General features: G+C 40.8%; 1 protein-coding gene across 6 annotated transcripts in view; it reads left to right on the top strand.

Moving 5' to 3' along the window:
• The first annotated feature begins 3206 nt into the window (after positions 1-3206).
• EGLN1 (egl-9 family hypoxia inducible factor 1) overlaps positions 3207-23384 on the top strand; it is a 58429-nt gene continuing 38251 nt past the window's right edge. For 3 of the 6 annotated variants that reach the window (XM_063790604.1, XM_063790609.1, XM_063790613.1), the window contains exons 1-2: positions 3502-4534; positions 16681-16848. In XM_063790604.1, the coding sequence (XP_063646674.1) occupies positions 3644-4534; positions 16681-16848 (1059 nt within the window). In that variant the 5' untranslated portion in view covers positions 3502-3643. Of the gene's footprint in view, positions 4535-16680; positions 16849-23384 lie in introns of all 6 variants that reach the window. The other 3 variants (XM_009441657.5, XM_024352520.3, XM_024352522.3) reach the window with 3 other exon arrangements.

The following is a 23384-nucleotide window of genomic DNA, read 5'->3' on the forward strand; positions in this document are numbered from 1 at the left end:
ATTGTCTTCCTGTTTATCTTGGTGGAATGCCTATGTTATACTTGTGATTTTTCTGTTCTCTGTAACCTATTAAAACAAGATTGTCACAGATGGCGAAACAAGAGGTCATTAGTTAACAATCAGATGTTAGATTTCTTGAGCAGAAAAGATACTCTGTTGTGTTTTTAAAAACATTTTTAAAGGAGAAATAGGGCTACTCCTTGGAAGGCAGATTCTTGTTCACTGGGCTTTCCTCAAGAGTCAACACAGTCGTTTCTAAATTCATTTCCTCCTTCAACTCTGTTCTTGTAGTTAACATAAGCTTTGCCTCTTTTAGTTCTTGTCAGTTCACAGTGGCTACTTCTTTATAGCTTAACTAAATACTGCCAGAAGAGCAAAGGGAAGCCAAATAGGTGGTCAATTAGCTTTGTCTAAGTTGCTATGATATGGAGAGGAAAGCACTGTTAACTTTAATTCATTCTTCAGTTTCTAGAACAGTTGCTTTTGATTAGGTTAGGGGCAGAAAAAACATTTGTAATAATTAATGGCTTTGAGAGACACAAGGCTTTGTTCGCCCCAGAGTATTAGTTAACCCACCTAGTGCTCCTAATCATACAACATTAAGGATTGGGAGGGACATTCATTGCCTCACTCTCTATTTGTTTCACCTTCTGTAAAATTGGTAGAATAATAGTACCCATTTCATAGCATTGTATGATGATTAAATTGGTTAATATTTTTAAAATGCTTAGAACACAGATTGGGCACGTAATAGCAAGCATCACATGTGCTTATAAGATAAATTCCTTTGTGCTGCCTTCCGTTAAAGTTTAAATAAGTAAATAAATAAATAAATACTTGCATGACATTTTGAAGTCTCTCTATAACATCTGAGTAAGTGGCAGTTGCAACAATGCTACTGGAGTTCCAGAATCGTGTTGGTGACAAGATTGTTCACCAGCATATGGTGTGGTGAAAACTCACTAATTTGGAATTAGTTCAGATTATTAAGCCTGAATAGGTGAAAATCCTGAAATCAAGGATCTTTGGAACTATTTGAAATCAGTATTTTATATTTGCCTGTTGTATTCATTAAAGTGTTGCAAGTGTTCTATTTGATGGATTAAGTATATTTAGGATATACATGTTCAATTTGTGATTTTGTATACTTAATTGGAACAAGAAAGCTAATAAAGGTTTTGATATGGACATCTATTCTTTTAAGTAAACTTCAAGGAAAATATATGAGTAGAGCATATAGAGATGTAAATAATTTGTAGACACACCACAGACTGAAATAGCAAATTTAAAAGAAATTGTTGGAAGAATCAAGTGTTTGTGGAATGAGTCCTCCTAGTAAAGTTCCTGCTCTTGTGAATAATTAAGCATCATATATAATTACTATAGCAAAAGGAAGCCTAAGAAGTATTAGACTCTACTTGTATTTAAATTACATTTTACATAATTTACGTGTATGAAAAATGTTTTAAATGCTTATTTTTGTAAGCCATGAGATAGCTCCTTTACATTTTAAGAATTTCTGAATTAATTTTCTTGGATTTTATTAGTGCAAACGGCAGAGCTAGCAATTCCTTTTTCTGTGTTCCCATTCCATCCTATTCATCCCTCTTTTAGGAAACTCTGAACTCTGGATTGTCCTTGTTTACATGCCTGCCTCCTGCATTGGACTATGTGTCTCTGAGTGTAGTATGACTAATTCATTTGTTTGTCAAGGACTCTCAATACATTTGTTGAACAGCCTAATTAGTAATGTCTGCAACAATGACATTTTACTGTATTTAATAAAGCTCTGGGAAAGTAGAATACACATAAGACAGGTCCAGGTCTAAATTCTTTACAGAAACTTGGATTTTTAGTTCGGTTTGAAATTTGAAGATGTGAGTATTATTTATCTCAGTTTCCCAAAGGACAAGCTAATTGGAATTATCATCCTCTTTCACTTGATTGGATCCCCAGAATGCCATTTATGCATGCAGCAGGATTTTATAACAGTTTTAAATTCTGTATATTTGATGAAGAGGTTTTATATTTTTGGATTCAAGCCTCTTTTTAAACTTCTACAATATGGTTTACAATAATTTCTTATATCCTGCTTTTGAAATACATATTGCAGCTTTTTAAGTTTGGAAGGCTATATTTCAAGGACTGAAGTTACAGTATACTCAAGTGATACACAAGCCTAGCACCGCACTTTCCACATAGAGTGTTCGATAAAGATTGTTAAACTCGAAATCACAGGCCTTTTAATTCTTAAGACAAATAGCAGCAGAAAGAAACATCTTTGGCTTATTTCTGGTAAGGTTTTTATGCTCTGTAAAACAAAGAATTGTATTCATCCGCGCAGCACAGATTCTATTAAAAATAAATGTGAGAGTCGTTAATGTAGTAGTGCTCATTTACCATCAAAATTCACTTTTCAGGAATAATCCCATCAGTTTAAATTGGATATTGGAATGAGCATTGATTACATTTAACTTGGTAGCCCAAAATTTCTTTATGGGGTTTTGAACTCGGCGGGATTTCAAAGGTTTTAAAAATGAGTTTTTGATTTTTTTTTAAACCCTCAAATTTCATTACCTTTAAATTAGGTCGAAACGGGGCGCAAGAGACTGGATTAACACCATAGTAATACTTATTTTGTTCTTAACCATTTCAGGGCTTCTTGAAATAGAGGCTGTATGGTGTAATGGAAAAAACAGCCTTGGAATCTGGGAGCCTGATTCCTGGATTCAGTCCCAGTTTTGCGTGACCTTGGGCAAGTTACTTTACTTCTCTGAATTTCCGTTTCCTTCTCTGCAAAATGAGGATCGCAATAGCCACCTTGCAACCTTGACTGGAGCAAGCCTCGCACACCCCGCGCCGGCCTGGAGGAAGAGCAGCCATGATTACGCCGCCTTCGCTCCGCTACCCGCTTGCGGCTGGCGCCCTCCTCCAGCAGGTGTAGGCGCTGCCGCGCTGCCCCACGCCTTTCCGCCGCTCGCGGGCCTGCGCCTCGGCGTCCCCGAGGAGGCCGCTGCGGGCTGAGGTAGCGCACCGGCCTCTCGGCGTCCCAGTCCCGTCCCGGGCGGAGGGAAGGCGGGCGACCCACCTCCGAGGCAGAAGCCGAGGCCCGGCCCCGCCGAGTGCGGAGGAGCGCAGGCAGCCCCCGCCCCTCGGCCCTCCCCCCGGTCCTCCCGGTCCTCCCTCCGCCCCCTCCGCCCTCGCGCGCCGCCCGCCCGGGTCGCCGCGGGGCCGTGGTGTACGTGCAGAGCGCGCAGAGCGAGTGGCGCCCGCATGCCCTGCGCTCCTCCACAGCCTGGGCCGGGCCGCCCGGGACGCTGAGGCGGCGGCGGCGGCCGGTCTTGCGCTCCCCAGGCCCGCGCGTCTGAGCCCAGGTTGCCATTCGCCGCACAGGCCGCGTTCTCTCAGCCCTCGGCGGCGATGAGGCGCTGAGGCGGCTGCCGGCGCTGCGCCGGAGCTTAGGACTCGGAAGCGGCCGGGCCGAGGGCGTGGGGTGCCGGCCTCCCTGAGGCGAGGGTAGCGGGTGCATGGCGCAGTAACGGCCCCTATCTCTCTCCCCGCTCCCCAGCCTCGGGCGAGGCCGTCCGGCCGCCACCCCTCCTGCTCGGCCGCCGCAGTCGCCGCCGCCGCCGCCGCCGCCGCCATGGCCAATGACAGCGGCGGGCCCGGCGGGCCGAGCCCGAGCGAGCGAGACCGGCAGTACTGCGAGCTGTGCGGGAAGATGGAGAACCTGCTGCGCTGCAGCCGCTGCCGCAGCTCCTTCTACTGCTGCAAGGAGCACCAGCGTCAGGACTGGAAGAAGCACAAGCTCGTGTGCCAGGGCAGCGAGGGCGCCCTCGGCCACGGAGTGGGCCCACACCAGCATTCCGGCCCCGCGCCGCCGGCTGCAGTGCCGCCGCCCAGGGCCGGGGCCCGGGAGCCCAGGAAGGCAGCGGCGCGCCGGGACAACGCCTCCGGGGAAGCGGCCAAGGGAAAAGTAAAGGCCAAGCCCCCGGCCGACCCAGCGGCGGCCGCGTCGCCGTCTCGTGCGGCCACCGGCGGCCAGGGCTCGGCGGTGGCTGCCGAAGCCGAGCCCGGGAAGGAGGAGCCGCCGGCCCGCTCATCGCTGTTCCAGGAGAAGGCGAACCTGTACCCCCCAAGCAACACGCCCGGGGATGCGCTGAGCCCCAGCGGCGGCCTGCGGCCCAACGGGCAGACGAAGCCCCTGCCGGCGCTGAAGCTGGCGCTCGAGTACATCGTGCCGTGCATGAACAAGCACGGCATCTGTGTGGTGGACGACTTCCTCGGCAAGGAGACCGGACAGCAGATCGGCGACGAGGTGCGCGCCCTGCACGACACCGGGAAGTTCACGGACGGGCAGCTGGTCAGCCAGAAGAGTGACTCGTCCAAGGACATCCGAGGCGATAAGATCACCTGGATCGAGGGCAAGGAGCCCGGCTGCGAAACCATTGGGCTGCTCATGAGCAGCATGGACGACCTGATACGCCACTGTAACGGGAAGCTGGGCAGCTACAAAATCAATGGCCGGACGAAAGTAAGTGTGTGCTGCGGGTTTGTGCTGGACAGGCCCTTCTCGGCGGGCAGCCCCTGCCTGCGACTGAAACTGCCTAGGCTGAGAAGCAGCATTCCTCTATATAGGAGGGACTCACTCCTTCTTGTGTAGCTCCCCGTAAGGAAGACGGACCGAATTTGTAGTAGCTGTTTATCTAGTTAGCCCCTTTGTATCCACCGTTTTCCACTTACTGCCCGTTCACAAACTTCTCCGGCTAATTGCATGGTTTTTTGACTAAACGTAGGCGCTTTAACTTTCCTATTTTCTTTTTTCCATTCCACTATTGGACACAATTCAAATCTTAGTGGCGTTTTAGCCACCCAGTGAAGGGGTGTTAGAGTACCACCCGAAGCAAGTCCTGGTTCTGCATCTGCCTTGTGTTTGCATAAGCTGTTAAATTTCCTATGGTGTCTGAACCACTCATCACATTTTGATTGAGAGTCAAACGCTGTGTTCAGTTAGGAATTTGCCGGCTGACCGCAAAAAGGTAAATTTAAAATAAGCATTTAGTCGAAAGACTCTGTATTCAGGAAGAGCTTGGCTACTCCCCTCCCCCTCTTATAGCTCTTATCCCTCACCCTGTTCCTACTGTTTTGAAACCCATTACAAAAAGGGGAAAGAAGTATTTCCGTTTTCAGACCTCTCAGTGTAGGTAGGCTACATTTTTAGCACAAGTTTCCTTTATTTGCTTTGTTAATGTAATCCTTCTGTTGAAAACTGTTTTGTAACTTCCTGGAAAACAAAACAAAACAAAACAACAACACGGAATTGGCGTAGGAGGGCTCGTTTTATCCTCCCAATTTGGTGAGATCTTTTTGTTTTCTCTTTACTGTTGCGGTTTTTCCTCCACAGATTTCTTCACTTCTTACCTAGTCTATTCCCTCTTTCCTCCCTCATGATAAACAGTAGGCTGTTTCGTCCTTAACCAACTCTCTTGCAGCTCTTTTTCATTTTACTTCTCAGATCTTGATCTTTTCTTTGTGGCTGCTCCCAGGCCACCCTCCTCCACCATCAGTCTCTGATTTTGTGGGTTTTGAGAGATTGACCTGGGAGAGCATCACAGTTGCATGTTTGTACACACACGCTGACTCTAACCAGTGGTTCTTCTGTATGTGTGTGTCAGATCATCTACTTTGACAGTCATTACATGTGATTCTCAGGCTGTCCGAAAGACTGAACATAGGCAGTGAGAAAGTTATAAACATGAACATTTTGTGGGGAAAAATACAATGTGGAGTCTAATTTACCTATTGCCACTTCATTGCTGGATGAAGGCACAAGTCTTAATTTCTTGTAGTCTTAAAAAGGAACAGTTGAATGATATTAAACTGGAAGGAAAAGGGGGATCTGATGAAATTTCAGCCTTGGTCTTTCACTAGATTTTCATTGATATTTTTAAGAAAGTTGTCAGGGATCACATCTGAACATAAAGTCCTGAGCTCCAGAGCAGGAAAGAAATTAGTTTGAGACAATAGGGCTATGAAGACTGACCAAAGTATATAGTTGGGACATAAGCTTAAATTGGATTCTTGAAGAAGATGATGTCCCAAATCTTTCTTGATCTGCTTTCCTTAGTTAATTTAGCTTTCCAAGTTAAGCTGAGACCTCTTTTCTCTTTTGTCTTCCTGCTTTCACCTGTCCTTAGAGAAGGGACAGCAGACAGCCTGGCTCTTAGAGCAAATGCTTCTCATAGGGATGCTATTAGGAAATAGCTACCTCCTTCCTCAAGAGTTCTAGTTGTTGGGGTTTTAAGTCACGTAACTGTACATATTAGCAGGTAATAAGGGACAGGATAAAGGAGGGATGACCTTTAAACTCTTTGGATTTGATCTGCTTATATTAATTTTAGGGACACAACTTCAGGATCTATAAATGATATTCAGGAATTCCTTTCATTGTACTTCTTGGCTGAAAGAGGTTTTGGTAATCGTGTTTGAACATGTAATTTATTCCTAAAAAACAAGGGTGTTTGCTTTGTGGAAATGAGAAGGCAATCAAAATAACCACCCACCGTATATTGAGCAACCACAGTGTGTTAGGCATCATATTAGGGTCAATACAGATACAATCAGAGTATTTTTTTTTTTTTTTTGGAGACAGGGTCTTCCTTTGTTGCCCTGGCTGGAGTACAAGGGTGTAAGCATGGCCCGCTGCAGCTTCCACCTCCTGGACTCAAGCTATCCTGCCATCTCAGCTTCCGAGTAGCTGGGACTGTAGGCACACACCACCATACTTGGCCAAATGAAAAAAAATTTTTTTTGTAGAGTCAGGGTCTTGCTGATCATTTGATCTCGAACTCCTGGGCTCAGGGGATCCTCCTGCCTAGTCCTCCCAAAGTATTGTGGTTACAGATTTGAGCCACCTCACCTGGCCACAATAATCTTAATTCTGTGAAGTGAGTAGTGTTATTCCTAATTTACATTTGAGGGATTTTCACCTCAGACTTGGCAAAGGTCTACCACTTACTATAACCCTAGCTGGTGTTCAAACTTAAGTCATTCAGATATCAAACCCATGCTCTTTTTTAACTATGTTAGTTATAGGTAGAACATTAAATGAGATGTAGATTATTTAGCACACTGCTGGAACTGCAATTTGATACATATGTTTTGTTGAAAGTGGGTGAATAGCACTAGCTTTATATGTGAGTAATCATACTCTATGGTTGGGCTGTGTAAAACTTTTTATTAGGTGACTGTACAATGTTTATTTCAGATGGTGGCTTAAAAGCCACTTTTGTATTTATCCACTTGAATTATGCACCTGTCAGTATACTGTTAAGAGATGTCAGAATATGTTTTTTTTATGTGATTGCAGAGGGAGACTTCAATTCAGAATTTTATCCTTCATAACATTATAGTGATTTTAAAAGTTATATGCAGCAAATGTGTAGTATTTTTCTCATTTCAACTTTCACAGCAGTAGGCAGGTGGTTGTATCCCTTTTTTTATAGATGAGAAAAGTGGGACTCAGGAAAAGTTAGTTCAGTTGTTGGAAATTCTGCAGCTTATTAGGACTTAAATTCAGGTTTTCTGACTAAGAATCTGATGTTCTTTTTTATTTGCATCATGTATATTGCATGCTCTTTATGTCAGGGCGTGGTAATCAGATGATACATGATAGTCTGTGGCCCATTCAGTGTAGGCTTTGTTTTCCCCTGAATTTCTACTTCAAACATGCTTATCTGGCCGCTGTTTATGCAACTACTTTAAAAAAGGAACCACAGGGAAAAATGAAGTCATACAGGAGAAAAACAGAAATGTAATTGTAGCCACTGATATAACCAAGCTCCTGTTTCCACTTTCTCTGGTCTTTTTGGGATTTTCTCCTTTTTGCCGTTACCCTGCCATTTGATCCTATGTCCTTGCTTATGCTTGTTTTCATCAAGAAGAGTCTCAATGATATCCAGTAGAAAGAAACCATGGTCTGCTGTTTTGTGAAGAGTAGTGTGCCTTGACTTGGGGGTACAGGAGGAAGAGGAATGCAGAGGAGTGAGGATCATGGGAAAATGTTGAACTTTTCTGTTGGAGTTTCTTAGCCACTATGAAGGAAAACATTTTCCCATTAAAATAGAAATACTAGAATCATATACATAACATTTTTGGAATTTAATCCAAAACTTCATCTGTTCCGTTAAAACATACATAAAGAAAAGGAGTAATAAAATAGGTTGGGACTAACAAGCAGCAGATTATATTACTAAGATTTTTCACTATTACTGTAGTTAATTAGTTAGGTCTGGCTGATTATGGCTTTTAGAGCAAAGAATAGGATGAGGAAAATGCAGCTGTTTTATTATCACTAACAGAGATGTGGTGAACAATCCTCTTAGATGTTAAAAACGAAACTGACCCAGGAAGAGAGCCCTCATCAGTACCAGACCATGCTGGCATTCTGATCTCAGACTTTCAGCTTCTAGAACTGTGAGAAAATAAACTTATGTTATTTAAACCTAAATACATAAGTACACCTTTATCTACTTTTTCCATTCTCTTTGTATGCTTGGGATCCAGGATACACAAATCGAAGTTACTTGTTTAATGATTTTATAACTATGTCAGAATTTAAGTTAAAAGTGAGTTACTCTGTATGTAGAAAGGCTGAAAATAGTACAACTGCAGTAATTCTGTCAGCTATAAGGGAGGTGTGGACTGAGAGGGTAGTCTTAATAGATTGTGATCAACTATATGTGAAAACATTTTGTATAGTGAGTTGATGTGTAGTTTACATGTAAACTAACTCCTTTAGTTCGAAAGGAATTTTATTTTACGTTAAAAGATTTTTTTAGGCTGGGCTTTAGTGGCTCACGCCTATAATCCCAGCATTTTGAGGGGCTGAGGCAGGAGGATCGCTTGAGCCCAGGAGTTCAAGACCGGCTTGGGCAAATGGTGAGACCTTGTCTCTAAAAAAATAAAAAAATTAGCCAGGCATGGGGGTGCGAGCCCATGGTCTCAGGTGGGATGATTGCTTGAGCCCAGGTGATAGAACAAAACCCTATCTCAAAAAAAAAAAAAAAATTTTTTTTTTGTATGTATGTAACTCTTTACTTATCTACTACCTAATAATCCACAAAAATACCCACAAATCCTTAATTACGTGGAGGAGGAGGAGATGATAATAGAGATCATTTTAACTTTGAAAGATAATGGATTCCGGGCCAGATGTGGTAACTCACCCCTGTAATTCCCAGCACTCTGGGAGGCTGAGGTGGGACGATAGCTTGAGTCCAGGAATTCAAGACCAGCCTGGGCAACATGGCAATACCTCATCTCTATTAAAAAAAAAATTATTAAGAAAGAAAGGGGCCAGGTGCGGTGGCTCACACCTGTTACACCAGCACTTTGGGAGGCTGAGGCGGGCGGATCACAAGGTCGAGGGATTGAGACCATCCTGGCCAACCAACATGGTGAAACCCTGTCTCTACTAAAAATACAAAAATAAGCTGGGCGTAGTGTTGCATGCCTTTTAGTCCCAGCTACTTGGGAGGCTGAGGTAGGAGAATCGCTTGAACCCGGCAGGCAGAGATTGCAGTGAGCCGGGATTGTGCCACTGCACTCCAGCCCGGGCAACAGAGCGAGACTCCGTCTCAAAAAAAAAAAAAAAAAAGATAATGGATTTGGTTCTGCCATTAGATCTGGGTTGGATCCTGGGTCTGCTATGGTTTCTGAGTCCTTAGTCCAGTTTCTTAATTTCTTGAGTCGTCAGTTGCTCCGTTTATAAAATGGTGTTCAGTGATACCTGTGTTTTTAGCTTTTCAGGCTTGTTGTGAGGTGAACATATAATGTTTCATGTAAAGCACCTTTTAGATGGTAAAGCGCTCTGCAGAACTGTTCTTAACTATTACTTCTCCCATTTAAAAAATGTGCTGTCTTTCTGATTTTTTCTTTTAAGAATTCTGTGCTTTCCCTGTCTCATTCCCCTCCGATAAACTGGAGAAAAAAGGGCTTAGAATGATCACCCATTTTTTTTACCTAACCACTTTTCCTGCATTTACACATTTTTTTTAAAAAAGAGAAGAAATAACATTTTTTTCAAGAGAAAAAAGTCCCAGAGAGATTAACTTGTTCAAGGTCATAGAGCTGGTGACAAAATCAACAGACCTTTGATTCAGTTCATTCGTATCTGTAACTTTATGCATATTTCTACTTAACTAATTTTGGCATATTTTACGCTTTTTTTTTTTTTTTAAAGGGCCTAACTTGCCCAGGCTGGAGTGCAGTGGTGCAATTATGGCTCACTGCAGCCTCCAGCTCCTGGGCTCAAACAGTCCTCCCACTTGAGTCTCCGTAGTAGCTGGGACTACAGGCATGTGTCACCACACCTGGATAATTTCTTAAATTTTTTTGTAGAGACGGGATCTCGTTATGTTGTCTAGGCTGGTCTAGAACTGTTGGCCTCAAATGATCCTCCTGCCTTGGTCTCCCAAAGTGCTGGCTCATGCCTGTAATCCTAGCACTTTGGGAGGCCAGGGTGGGCGGATTTGCTTGAGCCCAGGAGTTCCAGACCAGCGGGCAACGTGGTGAAACCCATCTCTAAAAACAATACAAAAATTAACCAGGCATGGTGGCACATGTCTGTAGTCCCAGCTTCTTGAGGGGCTGAGGTGGGAGGATCGCTTGAGCCTGGGAGGTAGAGGTTGCAGTGAGCTGTGATTGCACCACTGCACTTCATCCAGCCTGGGTAACAGCGAGACCCTGTCTCAAAAAAAAAAAAAAAAAGTGCTGGGATTACAGGTATGAGCCATCGCACTGGGCCTCTGCCATTTTTGAGAATATGCTTGAACATTCGAGACTTTCTTCTCCCTTTTGCTTCTGTCATTCTACATGTTGGCTTATCTGACATTCTAGTTTAAAATTTTCTCCTACCTAATTTTCTTAAATGTTCTTTATCCATCTGTCTTTCCTCTGATACTATTTAAAGCCGTTTGCCCTGAAGTAGGCCTACCCTCTCTTGTTTCTTTAGTAGGAGCTGTCTTCCCACTCTGTGTTTCTGAGTTACAGTTTACTCCTGTTTTCCTTTCCCTTTTTTCCCCCATCAGGCTTGAAATCTTTGTTCTTCTTCCATGTTTTCTGAACCTGTGCCTTTCTGGTATGCCTTTGGATTGATGTTGTCAGCTTAGTTGTTTTTGTTTAATTTTTCACTTTAGGCCTTTAAAGCTACCCCAACTATTTCAGTCTCCCTTTTATTCTAGCACATTCTTGGGCAGTTTCTTATTCTTAGATTTTACTTCTGTGCTTACATTCCACCTTCTTTTCCACTGTGCCCTCGTTTCCACACTTGGAACATTGTCTGTGACTACATGATGGCATTCAGATAATTTACTAAGTCCATTTTCAGAGCTTGTCTTTGCCTCTTATTTCAGCTAAATCTCTTCTAAAAAAAAAAATTGATATAGATGGTTAACCAAAATCTTCTCTTACAACAGTTTATTTCATGCCTTATTTCCTAGTCAAAACTCAACTTTTCTGCCACCTTTGTACTTCATAATCACATTTTTCCATAACCAATTCAGAATTAGTTTCATTTCTGAAGAGCTTGGACAATATCTGTTGACTTGAGATCCCCATAACGTTTTCATGAGTTTGGAATTCTCTTTTTTCTTATTCAGTGTTCCAGGTCCCATTTCTTTACCAAAGCAAAATACGTGTACTCTTTACCCTTTGTTATATTTTCTGAGTCCTGTTTTGATACTATTTTCACTCATTTGTTCATTCAACAAATGTTGAGTACCCTGCACATACAGGCCCTGTTCTAGGAGCTGGGGTGTCCTGAATAACAACAAAAAGCCCCCCTTCTCATGGACCTTATCTTCTAGTTGGAGGAAGTGTGGGGTGGGGAGGGACAGTCAATAAACAGATGTACAAGTAATACATGGCATGTTAGGTGGTAAATATTAAGATGGAGAATAAGTAAGATAAGGACAGAGTGACTAGGGAGTACTCTTTTAGATAAGATTGATAAAATAAGGTGACATTTAAATAGTGACTTGAATGAAGTGGGAAATTAGTTATGTGGATATGTGGAAGAGGAGCATTCTCAGGAATGGTATTAAATAGCAAATACAGAGGCCCTAACTTGAAATGTGTTTGGTGTGTTCAGAAAACAGCAAGCACGGCACTTTGGGAGGTCGAGGTGGGCGCATCACTTGAGGTCAGGAGTTCGAGACCAGCCTGGCCAACATGGCGAAACCCCACCTCTACTAAAAATACAAAAATTAGCCAGGCGTGATGACATCCGCCTGTAGTCCCAGCTACTCTGGAGGCTGAGGCAGGAGAATTACTTGAACCCAGGAGGTGGAGGTTGCAGTGAGCCAAGATCATGCCACCGCACTCCAACCTGGGCAGCAGAGTGAGACTCTGTCTCAAAGAAAGAAACAGAAAACAGCAAGGAAACCACTGTGGTTTTAGTGGAAGGAGTAAAGGATATGTGATTGATGTAGTAGGATAGGAAATGAGATCAGTTTGTGTAGGGTATATTCTGGATATATTTTGAAAGTAGAATCAAATGAGATTTGCTGATACATTAGATGTGGGGTATGAAAGAAGGGAAGAGTCATGAATGACTTAAAGGGTTTTGGCTTGAGCGATTGGAAGGAAATTATGGTTTTATTTTGTCCTAAGTCTTCTGCTTTTCTTCTCTTGCCCCCACTTTTTCAGTGTTGCCATTTATGATAGCTTGCTGACACTTACTTCCCAGCCAAGCAACAAGAAAAAAGTTATATGCTCTAAATTTTCACATTCCTTCAAATTGGCTGTGCTAGCTACTACTACTGTTGACCTTCTAGCCCCATCCTTTCTTCTCTAGAGGTTTTAAGGTTTCTTTGTGCAGTATGCTCTTATCAGCTCTACCAGTGGAACCGCCTTCAGGAATTATTGCAGGAAACCTTGCAACACTTTTAGTGTTGTCTGTAAGTATGTCTGTGCTTCCTTGCATGAACCACTCATTCAAGATGGCTTGTGAATCCACGTAAAAAGAAATATACGAAGTTTGAACTTTAGGGGAACGTTAGAGAAAATTGAATGGTTCAACATAAGGGAAGCATAGATTTAGATTCAATGTCAAAATGAAGTCAGAAATAAATCATCTTCATTTAAACCTGTTGAAAATAAAACTGTTACAGAAAATTGGGAAGAATGGAATGACCATAAAATATCAAAAATAGTTCCACTGACTTATCAATACATGACTGTATGGTACACATGACTATATGATAGCTTCCTAAAGTAGTGAAGAAGAAAGTTACTGATAGCTTAGGGACTGTATTGGATGATCTGTGAAGATGTCAGTGTTGTATGAGCCTTTCATCCCCTTGATGTGGAGCCTGGCATTGGAATTGCAAACAAAAGTACCAAATATAAAATAATACGGGTACTATTAAAATTAGAATATACTATCCAGGCCTTTTTTTTTTTTGAGATGGAGTCTCACTCTGTCACCCCGGCTGGAGTGCAATGGTGTGGTCTTGGTTCACTGCAACCTCTGCCTTCTGGGTTCAAGTGATTCTCCTCCCTCAGCCTCCTGAGTAGCTGGGACTACAGGTGCCCACCACCACACCCGGCTAATTTTTTTGTATGTTTAGTAGAGACAGGGTTTCACTATGTTGGCCGGGCTGATCTTGAACTCCTGACCTCGTGATCCGCCCACCTCGGCCTCCCAAAGTGCTGGGATTATAGGCATGAGCCACTGTGCCCGGCCTACTATCCAGGACTTTTGAGCATAGGAAGCCTTGCTTTTGATTCTAAAGTGAGAGAGGGTCACAAAAGTATGGGTAAACATTAGATTGTCAGGTATGAAATAATTTTTAAAAATTAAAACCAGAAACGTGAAACATGAACTCCAGAACCCAGGAAGCTGTAATCTCATCTCAGTTCAGTTTAAGGCTAATTTTTATGTAATAACACCTTAATAGGAAATGTCAAATCTAAGAAGTAAATTGAAAAGGACTAATCATAAGTTTGGGGAATAAAAAGATTGACCATTGTATTTGTCTGTTTTCACACTGCTGTAAAGACCTGAGACTGGGTAATTTATAAAGAAAAGCAGTTTAATTGACTCACAGTTCCGCATGGCTGGGGAGGCCTCAGGAAACTTACAATTATGGCAGAAGGCAAAAGGGAAGCAAGGCATGTCTTACATGGCAGAAGGAGTAGGGGAGAATTGTCAAACACTTTTAACATAAGATCTCATGAGAACTCACTATCATGAGAACAGCATGGGGGAAACTGTCACCATGATTCAGTCACCTCCCACCAGGTCCCTTCCCTGACAATGGGGATTATAATTCAAGATGAGATTTGGGTGAGGAGACAGAGCCAAACCATATTAACCATCTCTCTGAATTTTTTCTTATTAATATTGGTATTTCCAATTTTCCTCTATAAATGGTGACTAGGAGCTTGGCTTCTATAGTTTTGTTATATAATTACCCTTTAATTCTATCTCAAGGCATATTTTACCTGTGTGATGTCTTCTACCAATTTCTGTTAGGTCTACTCTGAAATGGATGCCTTGAAAATTGCTTTTTAGCTAAAAAATTTAGTGATTCCCCACCCCCCACCCCTTAGACCAGATATTTTTACTGCTGCAATAGCTCTATTAACCACCCCACCTTTAAAATCTTTGGCTACCCATTTACTAGCCTGGGTCTGTCTTATCCTTTCAGTTGTTTTTTCTTATATTTTTCAGTTTTCTTTTTTTTCCTCAACTTACAATGGTAGTTTTTTTCCTAAAGTTCAGTTCACTTTCTGTTCATGACTGTCAGAAGATGTGTGTGTAGAAGGAACTTGAACATCTATATTTCTAGATTTTTCTTCTTAGTTTGTATTAGTCATCTATTGCTACATAACAGATTACTCCAAAGTTTAGCAGCTTAAAATAACACACATTTGTTATGTCATACTTTTTGTAGACAAGGAATTGGGCACAGTCTAGCTACATCTTCTGCCTCACTATTTCTCACAGGCTGCAGTCAGGACATTGGTCAGGGTGTGTGGTCTCCTTCTGAGGCTTGAATGGGGAGGGATCTGCTTCTAGCCTCACTCAGTGGTTATTGGCACCATTAAGTTCTTGGCAGGTTGTTGGACTGAGGGCTTCAGTTTCTTGCCACGTGGGCTTCCCTAACATGGCAGCTTTCTTCAATAAAGTATGCAAGCCAAAAAGGCAATAGTGTCTGCTGGCAAGACTGAAGTCCCAGTCTTGTAATCTGATGATGGAAGTGACATCCCATCACCTGTGCTGTATTCTTTTGCAAGAAGCAAGTCACTAGGTGACTTTCCATTCCATATGTGTGAGGAATCATACAAGAATATAAATACCAGTTCTTACGTCAGTTCTTCCTTGGCAGTGTCTGCCCCTTAAATGTTACTATTCTTTATGATCTGTGGTTTGTCTTCTCTTTTTTTCCCTCTAGTCTACACTTTTTTTCTCCCTGGGTTATCTTATGCGCTCATGGAAGCACAAGTTCTTAAACTAGTTTGCCTGTGTTGAAACTCTTCTTCTGCTACTTAATTGCTCTCTGATTTTAGACACATTTTCTAACAACTAAAGCATTAATTTCCTCATCAGTATGATAGGAGTTAATAGTAGTACCTAATCCAATAGGTCTATTTGAGGACAGGTGAGAAAATAAGAAATACTCAACAGATAATCAGTGCTCAATTAGTATTAGCTGTAACTGTAACAAATAATAGTAATAACAACAATCATGACTTCAGCTATTAGGATTTGTTAAAGATTCCTTCGTCTGTCTCTTACTTTGGCATCTGTAGAGGACTGATAGACATTTCTACCTGAATTTTCTGGAAGTATTGCAAACTCAATGTGATTAAGACTGAAGTTTCCTCTTGTTGGAAGGAATGAGGATTGGTAAGCCTGTCTGATGGGGGAGATGGAGGAACAGATTTAAAATTGATCCTGTGAACTTCATTTAGTTATTCAACAGCTATTTACTGAGTGTCTGATCTGTGTTAGGCACTGAGGGTACCACAGTACCCAGGTCAAAGTAATTTTCTCTGCCTTTCTGGAGTCTTAACTGTGTTAAGGGAAATACAATGTTGAACCTGTAATTCCCAGTGCTATGTTTATGAGATGGAAGTACAGGATCCTGTTGGGATCACACAAGAGGAGACCTAACTTGGTCTGCAGGCCAGGAGAGGTTTTTTTTTTTTTTTTTTTTTTTTTTTTTTTAAGAAATTAGGGTAAGACTTCTAAAGGTTAAGTTGGAGTTAAGTCTATTGAAAGTCTCCAAGTCTGGAAACAGCATGATGTTTTAGAAGAACATACTTTCCTTTATCAGTTTGAAAATTTTGCTTATTTAAAACTAATTTCCTATTAGTCTCTTGTTCCTCATTCCCATTTATACTCTTCATTGCTGTCCTGGATTATTACAAAAGCCTGTTTTTTGTTTTTTTTTTTCTCTTTTTGTATCTTTCTAGTTCATTCTGTCCATTGCTACTTTTTTATAAAGAACATTTCACTACCATATACTTTCTGTTCCAGCCACAGGAACCTGTTTGCAGGTCCCTGAACCTACCTTCATTTTCTAGTGCTGCGCATTTCCTCATTTCTTTCATTTGGAAAGTGGTGAGAAGGTTCTCTAACTTGCTTCTTGCCCTCATTTCTCTAAGCAGAGCTACAACTTTGTCCTGTCTGTTCCTCTGGCACTTCCCATCACCGTGATAGGATACTTCACTGTGGCTGGTTTCCATTCCCATTTCCTCTACTATTGTGAGCCACTTGAGGCGAGAACCCTTGTATTTCCAACATTGGTGTACTCAGCATCTTGCGTCGAGGACTCAGTAAGTATTATATTTGAATTCCCACTGCACCGCTCTAATTAGAATTTAAAAAATCACTTTCTATCTGGATTGTTATACAATTTTTTCCCCTTAATTCATTTTTCTCCATGTACTACCCATATGCATCCTATATAAATTTACCAACACTCATAAAAATCTTACTCAGAAATCTTCAGAGGTTTGCTAAGGATACAATTTGATTCTTACACATTTAATGCTCACCAGCTGCTTAGGCCCACACCATTTATCCACCCTGATTTGCTACTGCTCTTTGAAATACAACCAGTGTTTCAGCCAGACTGTTTTCCTGCTTCTGCTCCCCTTCTCCTCCTCCCAGCACATCTGTGAATTCTTTGACTGGTTTACCACTCCCACACTCCTCCCCAGCAATGCAGATCTTCTACACCCTTTAGGATCTAAGCTAAGTCCGCTTCCCAGATATCCTCCCGAACTCTGAATGTCCTTTGATCTCTCTTTTCTCAAAAACCTTTTATACCTTTTATTCCCAAATTATCTTCTCTAGAAATCTGTAAGGGCAGGGGAAGGAATGGTTTTATACTATTCTGTCTTCGGCAGAGGACTTTTATTATTGCTTGTTATGTACAGTATTAGTCATATCTTGCTAACACTCAGTGAATTGCCCTCAGCTGATCCTCTGCCCTGTACCTCACCTCTGCTTTACCACCTTTCCATCCGATTTCTAAAACTGTAGTGGGACTTTTTAAAAAGTGTGTGAGAGTTTTAATCCTGTTGTGGTCAACTCGCCTTTCTTTGCTTGCTATGCTGTTTCTAGTCCCTATTTTCCAGATAAAAATAGCCCAGGTCAGCATGGCTTAAACTATTTTTAACTCCAGGTACTAGGAGAAAGGTTTGCTCTAAAGGTGAAATGAAGTTTTATGACGTTGCTTAGGCCAAAAGTCAGTTGATCAGGTTATGAACTGCAATAGAACTTTACACATCCATGAATCTAATGGAGAGAGGGCCTGCATATCTTATGTCCCTCACCCCTACCAATGGTGTGTGAATCCTTCAAAACAAAACAGCATAATAGACATAATGTTGAAAGTGACTTCTTTATATACCCTTTTTACAAGACCTAGAAGAAAAAAGCTTGTAGCTAGAAAGCAGATGCAAAGTTAACATTGATACCACGTTGATGTGCAGAGTAAAATTTTCAAGAGCAAAATTTTAAGCTTCTAAAATTATCATGGATTTGATTTGGTTTTCGAACTGTAATTTACTCAAAACGTCAATTACGTGGAAGGAGGTTTAAGAGTTGTATTTAACAAAAGAGGGCATGAGTTAATTAAGTTGAGAAATACTTCTTTTATGATGAGAAAACCTTTTGGCCTTAACCACATTTCTAGATTCAAGGATTTAATCAACGTGGGAGAAGCAGTTGCTTTAACTAGATTAAAAGAGGGCCATGGTGGAGTGTAGATAAATAGAAATCTGGCAGTGTAAAGGTCATTTGAATCTGGTTTTCTCACACATTCAAACATTTTTATCCTTAAAGCAAAAATGACAGTTTGACCTGCCAGTTTTGCTTAGTTTTGATGCTTAAAATGTATTTTTATTCTCTGATTACAGAGTTGGTAAGGAAAGTAGCCTAAGAAATATTTACCACAGATGATTTATGTGCAAAGAGTGGTTGTAGTTTTGGGTGGTTACAACCCAAAGTATTTTGGAATAAAATGTCTTGAATAAAGAAATTTTGGGCTAAAAGTCGTGTGTGATAATAAAATAACACCCTTTTCCGATAGCTTAGAAGTTTTTTCCAAGGCAGTCATATAAGCTAGCGTCTCACAACTTTGTTTTGCTGCTCGACCCCTTTCAGAATCTAGTGGGAGCTGTGCACTTCCTCACACTCAAAATGAACATAGTACGCACAATGTTCTGCTTGTAATAAAGCCCATCCATAGACCCTATGTTAAAAACCCTGTTAGAGTTCCAAAAAACGATACCAAAACTAAACATTTTTAAGCATTTCATATCACATTATGGTAGAATAAGGTTTCTGTGTGTGTTCAGTTCTTGCTCCCTCCCTGCCTTTAGAACTATGGTTTGAGTTTCTTTTCCCCCATAAATAATGGTATGTATATCCTATGGACTTCTGGAAGATATATGCCTTATACAGTCTGGCTATAGAACAAAACAAAGTTAACCGGTATATACCAGGATGGAAGCTACAATATAGTGATAATGTCTTCTCTGGAGGGCATACCTCTCCAGACACATTTGCTAGGTTAATTCTTGCTTTAGAATTCTAGATGTGCAGTTGTACCATAAAGGACTGAGAGTCTTCATCACTAATAATTAACACTGGCTTATGATTCTCTTTTTCCTCTTGTCCTTTTAACGCTGTCCTGTCCCCTGCTCCCACTGCCTCTGTGCTTGTTTGTTTTGCATTTTTGTTTTTCCTTGTAACTGGCATTTCAGTAGTAGTAACCTGAAATTTTTTTTTTTTTTTTTTTTGAGACGGAGTCTCTCTGGCTCTGTCGCCCAGGCTGGAGTGCAGTGGTGCAATCTCGGCTCACTGCAAGCTCCGCCGCCCGGGTTCATGCCATTCTCCTGCCTCAGCCTACCTGAATTAAAAAAAAAAAAAAAAAAGCCTTAGTAATAGTAGTGCTCCGTGGCTGGGGAATTGGGTGGGGGCGGGGGGTGGGGGGTGCTTACTAACTAAAATGAAACTAGAATTCGTACTAGTTTTTTTATATTAAAATAGTTTCTATAATGGTTAGATCTGAAACATCTCTGGATAGTTTTGGTAGAAAGTATCTGCAGAATATGGAAGAATAATTTGTTCATATTGACAATTTTCAGGAACTATGCTTTGATGTTGCATAGTAACTGTAAGCTTTTTCTTTAATGTGTGCCTACTCTAGAGATTCTTAGTGTTTCTTCCTCTTAGAATTGTCTGGGGAAAGGGAGAACAGTAGTGTGGCGTGGGGAAGATGTTTGTGGACAGAAGCCAGGAATGGGAATAGGACCTGCTAGTATTGCCTTGGATTCTTGTCATCTGGCTCTCTACTACTGAGCAAGGCACTCAACAACTCTGCCAGTCTCTCCATCTATGAAATGGGAATAATGCTGACCTAATTAACAGAAGAGTTGTTGAATAGATGATTATTTGTAAAAGACTTTTTTCAAAAGTAGTTATATTGGCTGGGCACAGTGGCTCACACCTGTAATCCCAGCACTTTGGGAGGCTGAGGTGGGCGGATCACGAGGTCAGGAGATCGAGACCATCCTGGCTAACATGGTAAAACCCTGTCTCTACTAAAAATACAAAAAACGTTAGCCGGGCATGGTGGTGGGCACCTGTAGCCTGAAGTCCCAGCTACTCGGGAGACTGAGGCAGGAGAATGGCGTGAACCCGGGAGGCGGAGCTTGCAGTGAGGCCAGATAGCGCCACTGCACTCCAGCCTGGGCGACAGAACAAGACTCTGTCTCAAAAAATAATAAATATAAATAAAATAAAAAGTAGTTATATTTCTCAGCAGTGCCTTTTCAGATTAGGACTTGGTCTTAGTTGCCCTTAACTCTGTTCTTGGTGTTGGTTAACATTGTCATCAGAAGTTCAGATTCAATTTTAGATTCAGAATTCTTGACTTGGTTTTACTGGGATGTCAGAACCTTATTTTTAATTAAAGCGAATCTATTGTTGCTTAGGCAGTTGGCACGTAGATTTGGCACTGTGAGAAAGGAAATAGTGTTCAGTTGATAAGGGCATCTTGAACTGAATTTCAGATAGTTGTGTTACTTAATGGGTAATGAAATAACTCCAGCTGAGGAACACCTTGATTAAAAAATCTTTCTCTCCTCATGCCTTCTCCGTTAGCAGAATGAAGTCAAGTGGCAATATTTTATTTATAATCATGAATTTAATTATTTAAGCTATATTAAAAAAATTGAAACCCTTAGATGTTAATTAATTTTAAAAACTAGTGATGGATGCAGGTAAGCTAGAATGATTGGATCAAATCTCACACACAAATGAGTTTATTCTTTAAAAAAAAATTTTTTTTTTTAGAGACAGGGTCTTGCTGTGTTGCCCAGGATGGTCTTGAACTCATGGCCTCAAGCAATCCTCCTGCCTCAGCCTCCTGAATAGCTGGGATTACAGGCATGAGCCACTATGCCTGGCCTTATTTTACAGGTCTTACTGACGTAAGCCCATGTTTGATTTGTTTTACAGTTTGTTGATATTGCTTAGTATTTCTTTTATTTACTGTATAGTCTATAACTTAATAGGTAGCAGTAAAAACAAAATAATAAAAGTTATTTATTTTCCTCCTAAAATAATGGGGGGTATTTATGGCTTATTTACCCTTAATAATGTCTTTTAAGTGGCCATTATAAAATATGTAGAATTACTTTGGTGTCTGTGCTGTCAAATTTGGCTCATGTAGTAATTGTGCTCGTAGTAAAAAGTGTATTTTAAGCAGCCTGTATTGTCCTTAAGAAATTTCATGTAGGTTCCACACTTTTTTCTAAAATTAATTATTCTTAACATTTTTAACAGTCAAAACTTGAAACCATTAAGATGTGAACTCCTGTATGTATTATAATAGGGAGTAGCTTTTTTAGTGTTGACATTGTATAAAATTAGTTATTTACAAAGATAGTAAAGCTTATTGTTTGAAAATAAGGAATTGAGGAAATGAAGTTAAACAACATGTATTCATACCTATGTTTTTCTTACAGAAATATATAATATCTAGGTATGTAGAAATGTAAACTCTTTGAATTATACAATACTTTGAATAATTTAATAACAATATAGCTTAAATACTTGTAGTGTTATCTTTTCAGTTTGGGAATTGCATATATATTTTAACTGTAAAAATCTTTTTTTTTTTTTTTGAGATGAGTCTGGCTCTGTTGACCAGGCTGGAGTGCAGTGGCTCACTGCAACCTCCACCTCCTCCCAGGTTCAAGCGATTCTCCTGCCTCAGCCTCCCAAGTAGCTGAGTGCCAAGTACAGGCACGCACCACTGGGCCTGGCTAATTTTTGTATTTTTAGTAGAGACAGGGTTTTGCCATTTTAGCCAGGCTGGTCTCGAACTCCCAACCTCAGGTGATCCACCTCCCTTGGCCTCTGAAAGTTCTGGGATAGCAAGCATGAGCCACCGCACCCAGCCTGTAAAAATCTTACATGTCATAGAAAAGAGGCTGCTGCTTTGTTTATGACTTTATATATTTTCTGATTATAAAAATAATACAGTGCTCCAAAGTAGATGAAGCAAAATCTGATAGAAATGAAAAGCACAATCAACAAATTACAATTATAGCTGGAAATTTCAATACTTCTTTCTCAGTAATTCTTAAATAGGAAATCAACAAGGATATAAAAGATTCTAACACTATCAACCAATTTGACCTGATTGACATCTGTAGAATATTCCTTGCATTAACAGCATAAAATACGTTATTTGCAAGTACAATGAGACATTTACCAGGGTACAACAGGTGCTAGGCCATAAAGCAGGTCTTAATAACTTAAGGATTGAAATCATACAGAGTATATTCTCTAACCACTATGAAATTAAATTAGAAATCAGTAATAGAATGAAATTTTGAAAATCTCATATGTGGAAATTAAACAGCGAATTTCTAAATAACCTATGGGTCAAAGAAGAAATAGATGTAGAGCAATGGTACAGGGTAAAGAGTTCAGAAATAGACCTACACTATCAATTGATTTTTTTTTTTAATAAAGATACTAAGGAAATTCAGTACTGGCTAGGTTTTTGTTCTTTTTTTTTTTTCTTCTATAAATGGTTTTGGAATACATGGATATCTATGTGGAAAAAATAAACCTTGACCCTTATGTCCCACCATTTATAAAAAATAATTCAAAATGGATCACTGACCTAAATGTAAGACCTAGGCTGTGTGCAGGGGCTCATGCTTGTAATCCCAGAACTTTGGGAGGCCGAGGCCGGCAGATCACTTGAGGTCAGGAGTTCGAGACCAGCCTGGCCAACATGGTAAACCCTGTCTTTACTAAAACTACAAAAATTAGTTAGATGTGGTGGCGTGCACCTGTAATCCCAGCTACTCGGGAGGGTGAAGCAGGAGAATGGCTTGAACCTGGGAGGCAGAGGTTGCAATGAGCTGAGATCGCACCACTGCACTCCAGTCTCAGTGACAGAGTGAGACTCCATCTCAAAAAAAAAAAAAAAAAGTAAGACCTAAATCCATAAAACTGTAAAAGAAAACATAAGAGAAAAATCCTTGTGACCTCAAGATAAGCAAATATTTTTTAGGACATAAAAAAGATGAACCATAAAAGAAAAACACTGATAAATTAGACTGTGTCAACATTAAAACGTTTTGCTTATCCAAAGATACCATTAAGAAAATGAAAAGACAAACCCTTTTGAGAGAAAATATTTACAAGCATATTCAACAAAAGACTTGTATCAGAATGTCTAAAGAATGTATTAATAATAAGAGAAACAATCCAAAAGAAAAATAGTCAGAAAAATTGAACAGCTTTTTCACAAAAGAAGATACAGGAATGGCCAAGT

The sequence above is a fragment of the Pan troglodytes genome, chromosome 1 (assembly GCF_028858775.2).
Source record: "Pan troglodytes isolate AG18354 chromosome 1, NHGRI_mPanTro3-v2.0_pri, whole genome shotgun sequence".
In the NCBI taxonomy this organism is placed as follows: Eukaryota; Metazoa; Chordata; class Mammalia; order Primates; family Hominidae; genus Pan; species Pan troglodytes.